Here is an 18917-nt window from a genome sequence, read left to right as displayed (position 1 = left end):
TTTCATATTGTACTGTTGAGAAGGAAATAAATGTTAATAAATACAAATACAATACAACTACACTTTAATTTATTAACAAAAATAGGACCATGTCTTTCAGCCTTAGGAACCATCGAAAAGAATTGTTTTATTACTGTTATGAATTTTACGAGTTTTCTTAATTGTTTATCGCTAGATCTATTAAACAATTTGTCCATGTGAAATGTGCTAGGGTTACTCACAACAAACTGTCGATCTAAGTATAACTGTCTTTCTTTCTTGAAAAAAGGGCAGACAAAAATATAGTGAAATTTCATCTCCAAAAACCTTTAAATTAAAACAAGCCAGAACAAGGACATTCAATTTTACTTTTTTCAGGATTATTTTCAAACCTTCCTTTATTAGTAAGCGGTGTGACCTGCATCGGAATCGGCACAAAGTGATTGCACCTCTTCTATTGAACTTCACCAGATTCTTTTCAAATAAAATTTCGCTCTTAATAATTCGGTAGTTAACACAATTGCGATTTCACCAAACATTTGACATCATTTCTTGCTTTGACATGTTCATCAACCCGAGCTTAATGCTATGGTCACATTACCCAAAAGTAGCCTGCTCGGCGGCCGAGCGGCGAGTTTTTAACCAATTCTGCCCGGCGGCTGCCCGGCCACCGAGCGGCGGCGGCCGCCCAGGCACCGCTCGTTTTTAGGGCATCGCTCGGTCGCCGCTGAAGTTTTAGCGCGGAGTCAAAATTTGGGCGGCGCCTGCTCACTTTTCACTCGCCGCCAAAGATATGCTCGGTGCCTGGGCGGTCGCCGCCCGGGCGCCGACCTAATCGCTGGACGATGCCTAATTCCAGCAGCGACCGAGCAGGCTACTGATCGGTCGGTCGCTGCTCTGCTTAAGAGCATGAATAATCAATGAATACTGAATCCATCCCCTTGCCTTTGCCACACATTTCCTAGCCCAGCATTATTTAATGTATTCTCTACACATGACAACCATAATTGAGACTATTAGTTATTAGCAGATTTGTCACTGAGTTTTGTACTTTGTCATTGAATAGCATAGCAAATAAAGAGAATAGATTCTCCTGAGTCATACATTAAACAAAGTTATAAAAAAAAATTTGTGTTGGAAACTTGGAAGTTGGAACAATGGGGAAGTTGTCTGCCACTACATCACGGAGACAATACCGATTTAGCCAATTTGAAGAGCTCGTATCTATAATGATTGCAACTATAAAAAGTCACAACTTTATCATTTTTTGCCCGGTTTCATTCAAACTTTCACCAGTATACATCTCTGTGTTTTCTGTTTTTTCCACTAGCGTATAGTTGTAAATCAAAGTTGGATTTCCCTTTAACCTGTAAGAATTACATATTCAATACCACTTACTTTTTTCTATTCCTAAAAATAGAAAAGGGAAAAACAGAATATCCATTTTTATTTCCTCATTTTTCTCGTAATTATAGACTATACATGAATCGCAAAGGCATATGCGCAGGTAGGCCTTGCATGTATTTAGTGCACTACGTATAGAAAGTGAAGTAGAATATAATTACCCAAGAAGCCGGCTGTCAAAATAAGGACACGATAGGATAATTCGTTTTTCTATTTCTAAAAATGGACAATGAAAAAACAGAATATCCGTTTCTAACTTGCTATCTCAGCAATTACGGATATCCGTAGATATACACACTGAATCAAGGTTTATTAGAAAAACATGTGTCGCAGCCCAATGGCTGAATTGATCATGTGTACAAATAAAACACCCATTGCATATTTCAAACATAACATACAGTTACAAAACAGTGCATGTACGAAGAAGAGGTACTTTTATTTCATTATTTTTCTTCAAAATATGTATAACTTTAATACGACAATGCTCGAATGATGTTTACAACGATGCAATACCTGTTATGAACATATATATCATGCAATTTTACTATGAACAAATCTAAAAATGTTTATATTTAAGAAACCGTTTAGTATTTAAATACTCCATGTATATCATTTTACGTTCGGTGTAAATAATATTTATCCGATTATATAGAAAAACAAGTAAGCCACAAAATGATGGTGTAAATAATCATGACCCACATTCGTAAAACAAACTAGTATTATTATCAAAATCATGGTAATAAAATACATGCCAGAGAAACTAGTGCATTGTCGCAAAATCAAGCATAATGCACTTATTCATGGTTACATTTTTACTATTTATACTGGTATTTAAAGGTAATACAAAGTTTTGGTATGGGGTCATGAATTTGGTTCAAATGAACATATTGGAAGCATATGCGATCCTACAATATTTAGTGATCGTTGTCGCGGTTGAAATCGAGTTTAAAGTTATGAAATTGTAAATAATACACTCTTTTTGTTTTATAGCTCCCTGTCAAGGTCAATATATTAATTAAGCTATAAAACAATGTTTCTTGACTAAAATCGACCAATTTGCTATTCTTGTTTGGAAGTTATATATCACATCTACATATTCTGAGATTTTCATGGTCGCAGCTACCATTGTACGGCCGTAGGCGCTTTTTGAAATTTATCAAAATTTTATATTCAATTTTTCTCGAAAGCAGAAGTGTTTTAGAGGCTAAATTTTCTAGTGCTTATAATACATCCACAGGGGCATCCAAATATATCCAAATTGTAAAGAATCACTATCCACCCAATTTTCAAAATTCCCCAAAACTTTGTATTACCTTTAAGATCGCCAAAGATAGAATCGGATTGCCTATTACCGTTGAGGAATCTCAACTTCGTACTTCTCTTCCCATTATGTTGTTAACCATTTTCTATATATGCTTTATATGTTTCCTATGTTGTACATGTTGTACTTGTCTTGTATACCCTGCCAGTGACACGTAGTTGTGTATTGTATACTACATTGTGTCATGGACCTGGGTTCAAATGTTTATACTTCTTTGTTTATAACGCTGAATAAAGATGAAACATATATATATATATATACAATTAATTTGCCAATATTGAAATATATAAAGTTACTTTGATAAGATTGCTTGGGCAGCAAAAATAAGAAAACAGAATATAAGTCAGGAAAACGGAGAGGAGAAACATGAAGAAAAAAATTACAAGAGGAAGTTGTAGAAAGTGCATGTACATCAACAAATATAAATTGCATACATGTATTTTTAAAGAGTCATTAAGACAATATACGAATATAGAAAATAGAAAAGTACATATTCTGTTCATAACATCTGTAACAGATTGGTCGTTGGAGCATTAATTTCATGTGCACTCAATCATTGAGTCAATGGTTTTCTTTTTAAAAACCTTCATGTACTATTTATTTCAAAGATTGTTTTTTCAAGTTCAGAATTGGTTCTTCAATATATTACATTAATATTATGAAATTTACAATACGCATTGAGAAGAAATGCAATATCATATCATATAATTATACGAATACCTTATAAATATTGTTTTCTTCTTCTATGACTGCTTCACTTGAGGATTTGCCTTTTTGTTTTGTCTTTTTGGGGGTGTGACGGATCCTGCTTCAAAGCCCCCCCCCCCCCCATCCCAAACGTTGTGCAAATTAACAACGGTATTCGTTATTATATCCTGCATCAAAAATTTGTTGGCTTTTGATTGGTTGAGAGCTTGTCACATGACCAGAAATATTTGACCTATTTTTAGAAAGTACTATATGAGAGTAATATTTTGGTTTACTATTTGGGAGTTGAAAAAAAAGTGTGAATTGTTTTTTTTTAATTGAATCATTTTTTTTTCAAATCTTAATTTTAATGAAAACAAAATATTTTAAATTTTTTTAGATAAAAATTGACATTTTTTTTGTTCTAAATTTTTTTTCTCCCAAAAATGTTTTTTTTTAATTTAATTTTTTTTTTTTTTTTTGATGCAGGATATAAAACAAATATACCATGCCTTCTATTCGAGGTACTGGTTAAACTATGGGCCTCGGTGACTCCAAAAGTACCATTTGCTTCGGGGCTGTGCCCCTCAGCAAATAGTACTATTGGAGTCACCTCTTGCGCATAGTTTTAAGCTCAGATAAAATGAGCATTTGGAGTACAAAATACAAATACTGCAGTATGCTTATTCTGTAATATGTACCCTTTAAATTATGTAAATATGATTATGACAATTGTGATATCCCAAGTGTTAGTCTGTACGATGCCCAAATCTTCTCCCTATATATTTTGTTACACTAGCCTCGAATGAATATGAGGCTATTTTGTCGCACTAGTTTGGCCAGGGGTATTAGACCTCCCTACAAGGTCACTGACAGGTGGTTATCTCATCAATTCAGCTCTCAGTTAACATAAGAAAACGGGGATCATGGGGGACCAACTGGCACCGATTAGACATTGTTTGCTATATAGAGGGCGCAAGTAGCTATAGGTAGTACAGTGGGGATTAAAGATCAATAACTATTTTCATTTGTATTAAACAATAATATTGAAAATTCCGTGCATCTATTGGAAAGATTGAAGTCGGAAGTATATTTTCTTTGAGAATACACACGGCGAGGATACTGTGTAATTTGTTTTTATTCCTACTTCTTCTGAAATAAGTTTTTTTGTTTTCCATTATAATTGTTATTATTACGAAAGTTAAAAATAGGGCCACATGGAAGATTACCACTGTTGGTGGGATTGTGCTACATTGTATGAATATCAGAAATTAATAATAAATAAATAATAGTTAGAAAACCATCGTATTCGGAGGGGGTTAGGGGAACCTCAACCTCAATAGAATTTTCACAGAAAAAACGTCTTCTTAATTATTTTCAAGACAATTTCATAGAAAGATTTCTAGTAAGATTTCATTTGTATCTGCAAATTATTATCGACAAAATGACAAAGCATGCATACAAGTCAAAGACACATAACATAATTAAAAAAGGAAATAAAGGAAGAGAGAGAGAGAGTGGAAAGAGAAAAAGACAAATACAAGGAAAGAGGAAGGAAAAGGGGTAAAAGGCGTGATGCATTTGCCGACAGAAATTTTTAAGGGGGTCACCCCTCTTCTCCCCCCCCCCCCACCCCTGGCGACGTAATGGGATATCCCGTTCTTTGTTAAAGAACGATATGAATATTAGACCGAATGAATAGTAGCCGAAATGATACGTAGCCAAATTGATATTTAGACCAAATGGTCATTATACGAATTGTTAATTAGAAGTAATGGTTATTGTTATTAAATCGTTATTAGACGAATCGGAAAGTTGACAAAGTGGTTTGTACTAGACATGGTTGGTATACGAAATAGGATTTGTTTAAAAACCAACTAGGAATTAACTGGGAACTAGCTTTAACAATTATGTTACCAACATTATGGTAGTATACGTTATGATTATTAGACTAAATGGTAGTAGACCAAAGTAATATTATCCTAAATGGTCATTAGACCAAATGATAAGTAAACTAAATGATCATTAAACTATATAGCCTAGTAGGAAGGAAATGGGTGGTAGACTCAATGGTACTAGACCAATTGGGTACTTAACTCCATGGATAAAGACTAAGTGGTCATTGGACGAAATGCCAATTAGAGATCGTGGTTATTAGACTTAGTGATTATTAGACGAGTTGGCAAGTGGACAAAGTGGGTTATTACGGAAGCCCATTAGTGCCACCTACGAAATAAATTTAAGAGAAATTATCTGGCGGCCGCCACTTAATTATCTGGCGGCCGCCAGTTAATTATCTGGCGGCCGCCAGATAATTATCTGGCGGCCGCCAGATAATTATCCGTGTCTTCACGGTTGTTTCATCGCAAAGCATGCCGGGACATAATTCTAGTACATTTTTACCTTCGCCGTGATCAGCTGTCCCGTTGCAAACAACGGGATTCTTATCGAAGCAACATCTTAATCTTGTACATAATCCGCTATTCTGCAGTGATTTTCTTTCACTCCAGTATCGTTTGTACGGTAAGAAACCAAAGTTTGTGTTTATTCATTTTTATGACGAATAAAGCTGATAATACGACGTAATGCATGAGAGTGGGCCGGGTCAAGCTTTAGTAAATTTAGGCCTAGACCTCTAGATCTAGTCCCGTATGTGTTAATGTGTGTGCATTTTAAGTAGACTGATTGCCTTGTGTCTATCTTGATCTGAATATAATAGTCTATGTATTGATGAGCTCTACTTGAGGATCTACATGACAGGGGCGTATGAAGGAATTTTTCGAGGGGGGGGGGGAAATGTGAAAATCGTGCCGAAAATTTCACATCGACTCAGCCAGCCGGAGAATGAGGGGGGGGGGGGGGGGGGGGTCGGTTAGAGCATCTATTTTTTCCCGAAAATATGAATTTGGCAGACCGATATTTTGTTCAGTTGATGGTAAGGTCACCTTTTTGGGGTCACCCTTTTGGGGTCACCCTTTAGCACAAAAATATTTCCCCATGATCTAGTGTGATAAGGGTTCTGTTGTTACTGTTATTCTTCAGGTTACAAACTTAAATTTGATTGTCTTTTTCCTTTTATATATCAGTTGCAGCATCATCAAACACTATATGGCCGATGAATCAGAAGATGACGTAGATGCTACGAGAGAGCTCATTTCACAATGGACAACAGAAGTGATACGTGACTTTCTACAAGGAGGGGACTCAAGCTTGGAGAAGTCATTATTTTATGGGTGTTCTCTGCCCTGACGATGGGGGTACTGTTCAGCCATTCGAGGTAGAGAGGTAGAGAGGAACTGGACGATGGATGGATGGGGGGGGGGGGGGGGGGGGGGGGAAGAAAGGCATGTAGAGATGGCCATCTACTATGTATAGATAAGGACCCTCCATCACTAGAGGGAAGAATAATGAGAGACTACAAAGAGGGGAAGGCATTTAGTTATTTTGTCAGTTTCTGGTTAGGGAGACATTTGTTTCATCTCCTGGGAGAAAGCTGTCTGAAATTCAAAATGTATTTGATACTTGAATAAATTTAGTTCATTTTCTAGACTGGTTCATGTCAAACCATTGATTCTACTTTCTTGTGAGTATACACTGTAGTCAGAGAGAAAGAGAAGTAACACGAGTAAAGAATGAAAATTGAAAAAGAAGCCAATATTTGAACGAGGAGGAGAAAATGGAGATTACGTTGTTGCCCATCAAGTTGGAATAATTGTTCTTACTGTTTGTACATATGGGTCATATATTATAAGAACTGTATTGATCAATCTCAGGAGTCTTATACATGTAGATTGATTAATACAGTTTTGAAATGATGATGATCGTGATGATGAACGAGGAGAAGAGGAGGAATATATCAAGAGTTGATGAAGAAAAGATTGATAGAGGGGTTATCATTACAGAGAGAGAGAAAGAGAGATAGACTAACATGAGGAAGGGAGAGCAAGAACAAGGCTATGACATAGGGGAAGAGATAGAAATCAAAATTATATTTATACAAACATTTACTAAATTAAAATAATAAATTAGAATACAAGGCGAGAGGAAAGAATGCAAACTAAAATTAAGCAAAGACCATCACTATATCGTTCACATTATAATATAAATTAAGAAAAGGTACATGGAAACATGTACATTTGTAAAATTCAATCTTTCATTCTCTTGATCTTCCTCTTCACACCTAATTCTTGCTCTCCCTGTCTATCTCTCCCACCCCTCTCCGTCTCTCTCTCTCTCTCTCTTTCTCTCCCCCTCTCTCTCTCTCCTTATTATCACTCTTTCTCTTTCATTAAGTGTCGACATCTCTCTCAATGCCTCTCTCTGTTTCTATGTTTCTCTTGTTAAATATTTTAAACATCAGGTCTGTCTGACCTTCCTCTCTTGAATAAATCATGAATAACTTCAACTCAGTGTCCTACATACAGTAATGATTGCTTAGTAGTCATCTACAACCCTCGCTGTGTTGTTTGATTTTATTTATAAAATAAATATAACCATGAGATCAATATCAACAGGTTTAATGCAATGCATATAAGTTGACATCCTATGAAGAAGTAGTACCAATCTCTACCAATCTCTGGTTCGTAACAAAATTTAAAAAATTAAAATATAAAAAAACCGCTACTTTTAAAGCGCTTACCACCAAAATCTCTAAGCGCTATAACAAACAAAAATAGACTGATAAACAATTACATATTAAACAACAAAAAAAGTGTGAATAAACCTACAAATAACAATACATACTGTACATGTACATCAAAGTGAACAGAGCCTGGCAGCAGAGTTTTGGATTCTCTGGACTTTTGCAATGAAAAAGATCTGCCCGTATTGACTTAACACAGGGGACTTATGCTTAAAAAAAGGGAAGGGGGGGGGGGGTGCTGGGAACACGCATGTGCTTACCCTAAATAACACTGAGTTGGGGGGGGGGGGGGGGTACCACCTTTAATGCAAACGCATTTAAAGGGATCCGGTAACTTTATCTCAGATTCTGAAACAAAATCCTGGATTTAGCTCATGCTGCAATGATAATTTTAGGTCAGTCAAGAACTCAATGACTTTTACAATCCAATCGCCTGTCTGATTATCAAGATATTTACGATTGGAAATCGAAACCAAATTTTGGGTTTGTCAAACGCTTTTCATAACACTACAAGTCTATTAGGGAAAACGAGTATGGTAAAAGGGGTCAATCAAAGATTTTTACTTTTTTGAGGCACTTCTTGATCATTTTGAAGCGCAGTTTTGTTAGGGCTTCAGTATTAATACACCATATCGCAGACACTGGTAGCACGTAGGGCCATACGTCAATCTCGAATTAAACATTATTAAACCCCGGCCCCCCCCCCCCCCACTCAGTGTTATTTAGGGTACGCATATGCTTGTTCCCTCTTTTTGAAAGCACCCCCTATCTGAGGACTGCCAACATTTCCGAACCCCCCTTTCGCGGGCTTTTCCTGCCTTGGAGACTCCCCTAAATCATGAAAAATGCTCAATGTACCCCCCTAAATTCGGAATAATTTCTCAGGAGTCCAAAGAGATAAGAGAAATAAAGAAAAAATACCCCTTTTTAAAGAAATCTCCGGGTGAAAAGTTAATACACCCCTTTTTGTACAATTCTCGGGTCGGACATTTTGGTAACACGCATGGGGTCCATCTGTTCTCGGAGTGGGGGGGGGGGGGGGGCCTGGTGTTAAACAATGCCTTTTACAATACCTTTACAACATACACCATTGGCTGTCACATGGTTTGGAAATCACATTACAGATAATAATTCTACAATTGTAAGGTTTCACCTGTCATCATTTGATACCCGAAGGAACGCTTTTTTAGGGGCTAAATCTAATTTTTTTCACAAGGCAAAATTAACTATATATGCCTTCCCCTCTTTGAAGTCTCTCATTATTTTTCCCTCTAGTGATGGAGGGTCCTTATCCAGTAGGTACATACATAGTAGGCCAGTTCTGCATTCCTACCCCCCCCCCCCCCCATCCTCCCTATCCATCCATTGTCCAGTTCCTCTCAGTCTTAAAGGGGAAGTCCACCCTGAAATTAAGTTAGTTTTAATAGGAGTAGAAAAATGAGAGAAACAAGTCAGTGAAAGTTTGAGCAAATTCCGATTAAAAATAAGGAAGTTAGGATTTTTGAAGTTGTGATCAATCAAACACAAATTGGCAACTCTATGACGTATCATGCGAGCTCAACTTCCATTTGCTCAGTACTAAAAAAATCTAAAATTTTCATTTTCCCTTAAGAAAAATTTCAACCATACATGCACCCTAAATATAATAATTGCAAATATGTTTCTATATACTCCCCCTGCAAGGAACAAATATATATTCCGTCATCAATAACGAAGAAAACATGATTTTATGGAATATTATGCACAAAGCAAATGAAGGAGAGCTCGTATAATAAGTCACAGAGTTGCCAATTTGTATTTGATTGATCACAACTTCAATAATTCATAACTTTCTTATTTTCATTCAGAATTTGCTCAAACTTTCACTCACCTGATTTTCTTATTATTCTGCCTCTATCGAAACAAACTTATTTTGGGGGTGGACTTTCCCTTTAACCTCGGATGGCTAAAAAGCTACCCCCAGCGTCAAGGCAGCCGGCAGAGAACACCCATAAAATAATGACTCCTCGGTTTGCAAGCTTGAGTCTCCTCCTTGTAGAAAGTCACGTAGCACTTCTGTTGTCCATTGTGAAATGAGCTCTTTAGTAACATCTAGACTACGTCATCTTCTGATTCATTGGTCATCGTGTTCGATGATGCTGCAACTGATAAATAAAAGGAGAAAGGCATGTCAAATTTAAGTTTGTGACGACAAGAATAATTGTAACAAAAGAATCCTTATCACTTCTTTAACACAAGTTCATGTAGACCCATGTAGATGCTCAAGTTGAGGTCATCGATATCAGACTATTATATCCAGCAGGGGCGTACGCAGGATTTTTTCAAGAGGGGTTTTAGGGGGGTTTTCTTAAAAATACACACGTAAAAAATGCCAAAGGGGGGGTTTAACCCCCAAAACACCCCCCCCCCCCCTGCGTACGCGCCTGATATCCAGATCCAGATCGACAAATCTATCGTTTTTATGGCCTCTTTTTTACTTTTTTTTTTACATTTAGGGCCTAGAGTCTAGACTAATTCATTTGCCATCACCATCACTATCTAACTGTCGGCCATTCTAGTAGATCCTATTCCAATATCAATTATGTATAGTTTATAGGATCTAGACCTATTCATATTTCCTGAGACATAAGTCTCATTTTACTGTAAATTTGGTTAACTTCTACCTAAAACACAAGGCAATCAGTCTACTTAAAATGCACACACATTTAAACATACGGGACTAAAGTTAGATCTAGGCCTACATTTACTAAAGTTGGACCCCGGCCCACTCTCATTACGTCGTATTATCAGCTTTATTTGTCATAAAAATGAATAAACACAAACTTTGGTTTCTTACCGTACAAATGATACTGGAGTGAAAGAAAATCACTGCAGAATAGCGGATTATGTACAAGATTAAGATGTTGCTTCGATAAGAATCCCGTTGTTTGCAACGGGACAGCTGATCACGGCGAAGTTAAAAATGTACTAGAATTATGTCCCGGCATGCTTTGCGATGAAACAACCGTGAAGACACGGATAATTATCTGGCGGCCGCCAGATAATTAACTGGCGGCCGCCAGATAATTATCCGTGTCTTCACGGTTGTTTCATCGCAAAGCATGCCGGGACATAATTCTAGTACATTTTTTTTCCAATCGTAAATATCTTGATAATCAGACAGGCGATTGGATTGTAAAAGTCATTGAGTTCTTGACTGACCTAAAATTATCATTGCAGCATGAGCTAAATCCAGGATTTTGTTTCAGAATCTGAGATAAAGTTACCGGATCCCTTTAAATGCGTTTGCATTAAAGGTGGTACCCCCCCCCCCAACTCAGTGTTATTTAGGGTAAGCACATGCGTGTTCCCAGCACCCCCCCCCTTTTTTTTTTAGCATAAGTCCCCTGTGTTAAGTCAATACGGGCAGATCTTTTTCATTGCAAAAGTCCAGAGAATCCAAAACTCTGCTGCCAGGCTCTGTTCACTTTGATGTACATGTACGGTATATGTATTGTAATTTGTAGGTTTATTCACACTTTTTTTGTTTTGTTTAATATGTAATTGTTTATCAGTCTATTTTTGTTTGTTATAGCGCTTAGAGATTTTGGTGGTAAGCGCTTTAAAAGTAGCGTTTTTTTTTTATATTTTAATTTTTTAAATTTTGTTACTAGCCAGAGATTTTGGGAACACGCATGCGGTACCTCCGTTCCCGGAGTGGTGGGGGGGGGGCGGGGTGGTACTACTTCTTCATAGGATGTCAACTTATATGCATTGCATTAAACCTGTTGATATTGATCTCATGGTTATATTTATTTTATAAATAAAATCAAACAACACAGCGAGGGTTGTAGATGACTACTAAGCAATCATTACTGTATGTAGGACACTGAGTTGAAGTTATTCATGATTTATTCAAGAGAGGAAGGTCAGACAGACCTGATGTTTAAAATATTTAACAAGAGAAACATAGAAACAGAGAGAGGCATTGAGAGAGATGTCGACACTTAATGAAAGAGAAAGAGTGATAATAAGGAGAGAGAGAGGGGGAGAGAAAGAGAGAGAGAGAGAGAGAGAGACGGAGAGGGGTGGGAGAGATAGACAGGGAGAGCAAGAATTAGGTGTGAAGAGGAAGATCAAGAGAATGAAAGATTAAATTTTACAAATGTACATGTTTCCATGTACCTTTTCTTAATTTATATTATAATGTGAACGATATAGTGATGGTCTTTGCTTAATTTTAGTTTGCATTCTTTCCTCTCGCCTTGTATTCTAATTTATTATTTTAATTTAGTAAATATTTGTATATATATAATTTTGATTTCTATCTCTTCCCCTATGTCATAGCCTTGTTCTTGCTCTCCCTTCCTCATGTTAGTCTATCTCTCTTTCTCTCTCTCTGTAATGATAACCCCTCTATCAATCTTTTCTTCATCAACTCTTGATATATTCCTCCTCTTCTCCTTCTCGTTCATCATCACGATCATCATCATCATCTCAAAACTGTATTAATCAATCTACATGTATAAGACTCCTGAGATTGATCAATACAGTTCTTATAATATATGACCATTATGTACAAACAGTAAGAACAATTATTCCAACTTGATGGGCAACAACGTAATCTCCATTTTCTCCTCCTCGTTCAAATATTGGCTTCTTTTTCAATTTTCATTCTTTACTCGTGTTACTTCTCTTTCTCTCTGACTACAGTGTATACTCACAAGAAAGTAGAATCAATGGTTTGACATGAACCAGTCTAGAAAATGAACTAAATTTATTCAAGTATCAAATACATTTTGAATTTCAGACAGCTTTCTCTAAGGAGATGAAACAAATGTCTCCCTAACCAGAAACTGACAAAATAACTAAATGCCTTCCCCTCTTTGTAGTCTCTCATTATTCTTCCCTCTAGTGATGGAGGGTCCTTATCCAGTAGCACACAAATGTCTCTATACATAGTAGACGGCCATCTCTACATGCCTTTCTTCCCCCCGCCCCCCCATCCATCCATCGTCCAGTTCCTCTCTACCTCTCTACCTCGAATGGCTGAACAGTACCCCCAGCGTCAGGGCAGAGAACACCCATAAAATAATGACTTCTCCAAGCTTGAGTCCCCTCCTTGTAGAAAGTCACGTATCACTTCTGTTGTCCATTGTGAAATGAGCTCTCTCGTAGCATCTACGTCATCTTCTGATTCATCGGCCATATAGTGTTTGATGATGCTGCAACTGATAAATAAAAGGAAAAAGACAATCAAATTTAAGTTTGTAACCTGAAGAATAACAATAACAAAAGAACCCTTATCACACTAGATCATGGGGAAATATTTTTGTGCTAAAGGGTGACCCCAAAAGGGTGACCCCAAAAAGGTGACCTTACCATCAACTGAACAAAATATCGGTCTGCCAAATTCATATTTTCGGGAAAAAATAGATGCTCTAACCGACCCCCCCCCCCCCCCCTCTCATTCTCCGGCTGGCTGAGTCGATGTGAAATTTTCGGCACGATTTTCAAATTTTAACCCCCCCCCCCTCGAAAAATTCCTTCATACGCCCCTGTCATGTAGATCCTCAAGTAGAGCTCATCAATACATAGACTATTATATTCAGATCAAGATAGACACAAGCCTAGGCAATCAGTCTACTTAAAATGCACACACATTTAAACATACGGGACTAAATCTAGAGGTCTAGGCCTACATTTACTAAAGCTTGACCCGGCCCACTCTCATGCATTACGTCGTATTATCAGCTTTATTCGTCATAAAAATGAATAAACACAAACTTTGGTTTCTTACCGTACAAACGATACTGGAGTGAAAGAAAATCACTGCAGAATAGCGGATTATGTACAAGATTAAGATGTTGCTTCGATAAGAATCCCGTTGTTTGCAACGGGACAGCTGATCACGGCGAAGGTAAAAATGTACTAGAATTATGTCCCGGCATGCTTTGCGATGAAACAACCGTGAAGACACGGATAATTATCTGGCGGCCGCCAGATAATTAACTGGCGGCCGCCAGATAAATAACTGGCGGCCGCCAGATAATTAATTGGCGGCCGCCAGATAATTAAGTGGCGGCCGCCAGATAATTTCTCTTAAATTTATTTCGTAGGTGGCACTAATGGGCTTCCGTAGGTTATAGACGAAATGATTATTATACTTTCTGGATAGTAGTCTCAGACGAAATGGGAATTAGACAAAATGGTTATTAGACTAAATAAACAATAGCACAAATTTGTTGTGGACTAATGGGAGATTAGACCGAATATAAATTAGACAAATAGCTATTATCCTAACTAGCCATTAGACCAAATGATAAGTAGACGAATTGATTATTCGACCATATGGATAGTAGACGGGCTGGGTGTAAGTCACCACTGAACAAACGGCAATTCACCACTAAACATGTTTCCTCCACAAGGTCGTGTTGGTATATCCACAAGGGCGTTGAAATGGCCTTTTAGTTGATTTTCTTGATGAAAGCCATTGAATCCGGCTTGGTTGTTTTACATTATTTGATTTCTGTTTTATTCACATCATTCCTTACTTTGATATGACTTGTCTCTGAGTTGTGTTACAGCAGCTGTAACTGGAGAGTCACCCAACATTTTCTTTTTGTCCCGTGAATTTTGGGAAACGAATGAATAAATATAAGATAGACAGGCGATGTTTCAAAAGGATTCAGACACACATTTATCATTCAGTTTTCTTTTTGTTCCGTGATTTAGGGGAAACGAATGAATGAACATTAGGATAGACAGGCGATGTTTCAAAAGGATCCAGACACAATTTTATCATTCATTAGGGACATGCAACCCCAATAAAAAGTGCCGTTGTTATGGCCTAGAAACCCCCCCCCCCCCCCTCTCCACAGCGATATCAATCTCTTCATGACGCAGTCGGGAAAATGTTGTTGGGAAATTTAGAAACAATTGATTTAACCCGATAACGTTGCTGGAAAGTTAGTGAAAAAACAAACAACCTTTCCAGCATTTCTTCTCCCCGTCAATTTAATTAGATTCCGTTTGATTTGTTTGCGTTTATTCGGTTTTACTAGTTATGTTTTGTCGTTCTTGTCTCTATACCTGAAGCAATTTACTTGGTCTCTGATTTCACCAGTTTTTATTTTTATCTCGTTTTGTCGCTACATAAATTGTTTCCACATCGTGATACAAGTCACTGGTCAGCACGTACATGGTGATCGTTGATTACAAGGAGCTCCTTACCAATGGCAATGGTAATTAATCTTTTCGATGCCATGCGCGAAATAAAACTCTGCCACAGTAATTTCCTAGTTCCCTCGAGAGAGACATATTTAGAATTCATTACATAATTTGTTTTCAACACTGATAATGAACAAGTTTAAAAGGTCTTGAACATGGGTAAATACTTCGAAACACAATGGGCCAATCCTGTTGGTGGTTGTTAGGCCAAAAAAAAAAAAAAAAAAACATGTTTAGCGTCCTGTTTTTTTTTAAATAGGAAGGAGGAGGCCCTTTTTTTCCTTTTTTTTTTCTTTCAAAATGGCCGCTCGGTACATTTTCCCTGACAGTCTGGCCATTTTTCAAGATGGCCGCCGACAATTTTTTAAAATCAGAAATAGATCCATTTTAGCAGTGTTTTTCATGTTTTTTTCTTAAAAAAAAAAAAATAAATAAAATAAATAAATTAAAATCCCCCCCCCCCAAAAAAAAAAAAATCAAAATTTTCAACAACAAAAAAAAAAAATTGGAGGCGGCCCCCAAAAAGGAAGCGGGCGGGGACGCTAAACATGTATATATATATTTTTTAAATAGCCTTACTTATTGTTTGCGCAGATGGGCATTCATGGCAAACCGGCAAATGTACGGGTATGCTGTTTCTCGCATCAGTTATCCCCTGGTTGGTCAGTCTAGTCCTTGCTCAGTATATGATGATATATTCTATTTGTTTGACCACACTTGTTTACACAAACACGTGCGTTCACAGACTTCGTTACTGAATTAACCCATTGTTTACTGGAACCTGGTTGCCCCTGTGTTAAGCCTATGGGAATTAGAGAATTCAGTAGTCAACGGGTTAGCCCCTGTGTATAACTGCACAGAGTGTACAGCTACCCGGATATTGTTCGCCAATAGGCTATTTTCGTATTTGTATCATGGTTCAAGGCATGGCCACACAGAGGATTTTTTTCTGTTGGGGATCGGGGAAAATGCAAAGAATTATTGATAATTTATTGCATTTTTTTTTGTATTTGTGGGGGCGGCACTGTACCCTAGCCCCCGCTGCGTACAGTCATGATTCAGTGGCTAAGCAACTGTGAGGCCCCAGGATAAAAACTGTGTCAATTTGCTATATTAGTGCCCTTTTATGAGGCATTAATCCTCATTACTGACAGTTATGACCTAAGGATGTAGGTCCCCTAGTTGATCAGCATAGTGGCACACACATGCTTTAGCAGTCACGCAAAACAAACACTCACAAATTATTATTAAATAAAATCTGGGAATGTACTCTCTAAAAAAAATCGAGTGATCACAGACGTCACTCCTCTGGAGAGTGAAAATGTAGTGAAAATAGAGTGAACATTCACTCTTTTCTTCTTAGAGAGCACTCTAAAAATCAATCGATTTTCACTCCTAAACAAGTTATCACGGACGTCACTCCCAAGAAAGTGAAAATAGAGTGAAAATTCACTTTTTTTTAAAGAGACTATACTACTATCTAGATCTTTTAGGAATAAATCATTGTAAAAATCATTCCATAAATTGGGGTAAAACTAATTATTCCACCATTATGACCAACAGTGTACATGAAATCGAAGCTTGAGAACAGTACTTCGGTCCATAGAAATCTATACAATGATGCTAGAGGGCGTACTCCCCCAGATTGCTTTCCCTTTCACTCACTCTTTCACGTTTAAGGCCGCCATTTTTATTTATGAGTAAACATTACGTCATCATTGTTCTCAGATGCGCATGTATTGTTGCGTCACTGCCTGCGCTGTGCGCTCACATCATGTTAATGATACAATATGATAATTTTGTTGCAATGACAATGACAATGACAATGACAATGACAATGACAATTTATTCTCATGTCACCCACATTGGGGTATTGGAGAAGTTTCCAATCAGTTTGAATTTGTCAATTAAACACTGTGAAATATACTATACAAATAGAGTTAATGTTAATCCATACAAAATAACACTATTGACAATAGTGAGAAAAATTATGATGATAATGGTAATAACAATATTGATGATGATAATAATAATAATAATCAAAAATAAAACGATAATATTAATTAAAACGATAATTAATGACGAAATTAATGGAAGCAATTGAAAAAGAAATGTACGTGCACCAGTAAATTGATATCTGAATTAATGAATTACTGAAAATATTCTTGATATCAATTTAATAAATTGATATAAGACAAAAATGAGAAACATAAAGTTAATATTAAACTCATAACATGTTTTTGCACATACTTAAATTAATGAAAACGAAGCATTATTTTTCGACAGAATTTTACTAAGTTTAAACGTGTTTGTACATTATTGGAGTTAAAAAGCTGATCCATTTTCAGTGTATTTGGTCTTTCAATAAAATATTTATCGATGAACAATTTTCTTTCTGAACGAAAGGTAGGGCAATGAAATCGATGTTATACACAGGGGTTGTTTTTTTCACGCGCCCTTTTAACGCAATGCGCTTGTACGCATCGTTTGTATACAATTATTTTGTTATGTTTTATATTTGTTTGTCATCTATTAATTTTTAATTGACTATCTGAAGAAATAAAGTTCAAACCAATCATAGTGAAAAACTGACCTCTCAAGGATTTTTTATTTCAAATGTTTTAATTATTATTTGAATATTGCCTTGGCGGAGGATTATGCAAATTTTATTATTTCTTCTGATAACTTTCAGCCGCCCGTCATGAGGGGAATAAATTCCAGTGAGAAAACTTTCTTATCGCGAAGTTTAGTGGCTGGAATCCAGTGGTTATGAAGAGAAACATGCATAAAATGAAGAATGTACTTCTTGCCTTGAAATTTTCCAATTTTTTTACAAGCCTGCCTGATGAAGTAAAAGTTGTAATGTACTCTTTTTAGTCTAAGTTTTCGAAGGATAATCAATATATTTTGCATTGAAAATTTGATAACCTGTTTAACTATTAATTTTGTGTATTTATTCAATTTTAATAATTTATTCGTTTTTTAATAATTTATTCGTTTGATTTTTTTTAGTTCATTTATTCATTCATTTATTTGATTACATGAATTTATTAACTTCGTTCATTGTATTCTGTAATGTTAGTTAATTGTCGATTAACATTGTTCATTTATTCATCTATTCATTCATTTTATTTATCAATGCATACATTAATATTTTGACAGGACGAACAAATGAGTATGAGACTGAAAATTAACGTCAACATAATAATCTTCCCATTTTCTAAAAAAAATTGTCCCATGCAGCTTTCAACGACGAATGATGTCTAATAATACTGGCGGCCTCAGTAGGAAAAGGGTCTTCTGCTTTCTTCTCGTTCTGGCCTCCTCTGTGATGTGCTACGTCATCGTGACGTCACCGATTCCCCGTTTGCGGTCGCCCACATACTTGCGGCATGCATACTATACACATGCCAACTCCTTACCCGGGGCAGAAGGGCACCACAACCTATCGGCGACGGAGGGAAAAGCAGAGCATACCAACTGGTACGTTTACAAAGACGTTAAAACAAAACAAAAACGAAAGAAAGGGCAGTTTACAAAAAGGCATGCTGTATATGAATTGAGAGAAAAAGAGATACACTGTACAAGCTATAGGGGGAGAGAGAGGGAGTGAGTGAGAGAGACACAGAGAGAAAACAGGAGGGAGAGAGAGGGAGAGAGAGAGAGAGAAAGAGA

The 18917-nt window shown here is 36.8% G+C and overlaps 1 protein-coding gene and 2 long non-coding RNA genes across 3 annotated transcripts in view; 2 read left to right on the top strand and 1 right to left on the bottom strand.

Moving 5' to 3' along the window:
• Window positions 1-18917, top strand: part of LOC105447090 (CMP-N-acetylneuraminate-poly-alpha-2,8-sialyltransferase-like) — a 44018-nt gene that overhangs the window by 3326 nt on the left and 21775 nt on the right. The window contains exon 2 of the mRNA XM_030996568.1: window positions 18486-18725. Within this exon, the coding sequence (XP_030852428.1) occupies window positions 18486-18725 (240 nt within the window). The remainder of the gene's footprint in view (window positions 1-18485; window positions 18726-18917) is intronic.
• LOC115928728 lies at window positions 5864-6720 on the top strand. The gene is made up of 2 exons (XR_004066203.1): window positions 5864-5914; window positions 6478-6720. It is a non-coding gene; the product is annotated as an uncharacterized LOC115928728 (long non-coding RNA).
• LOC115928727 lies at window positions 12756-13863 on the bottom strand. Its single transcript, XR_004066202.1, has 2 exons — window positions 13813-13863; window positions 12756-13243 (listed from the first exon to the last, which is right to left on the bottom strand). It is a non-coding gene; the product is annotated as an uncharacterized LOC115928727 (long non-coding RNA).

Source organism: Strongylocentrotus purpuratus, unplaced genomic scaffold (assembly GCF_000002235.5).
Source record: "Strongylocentrotus purpuratus isolate Spur 01 unplaced genomic scaffold, Spur_5.0 spur5_scaffold_3, whole genome shotgun sequence".
NCBI lineage: Eukaryota > Metazoa > Echinodermata > Echinoidea > Camarodonta > Strongylocentrotidae > Strongylocentrotus > Strongylocentrotus purpuratus.
This window is presented reverse-complemented; position numbering and strand designations above follow the sequence as displayed.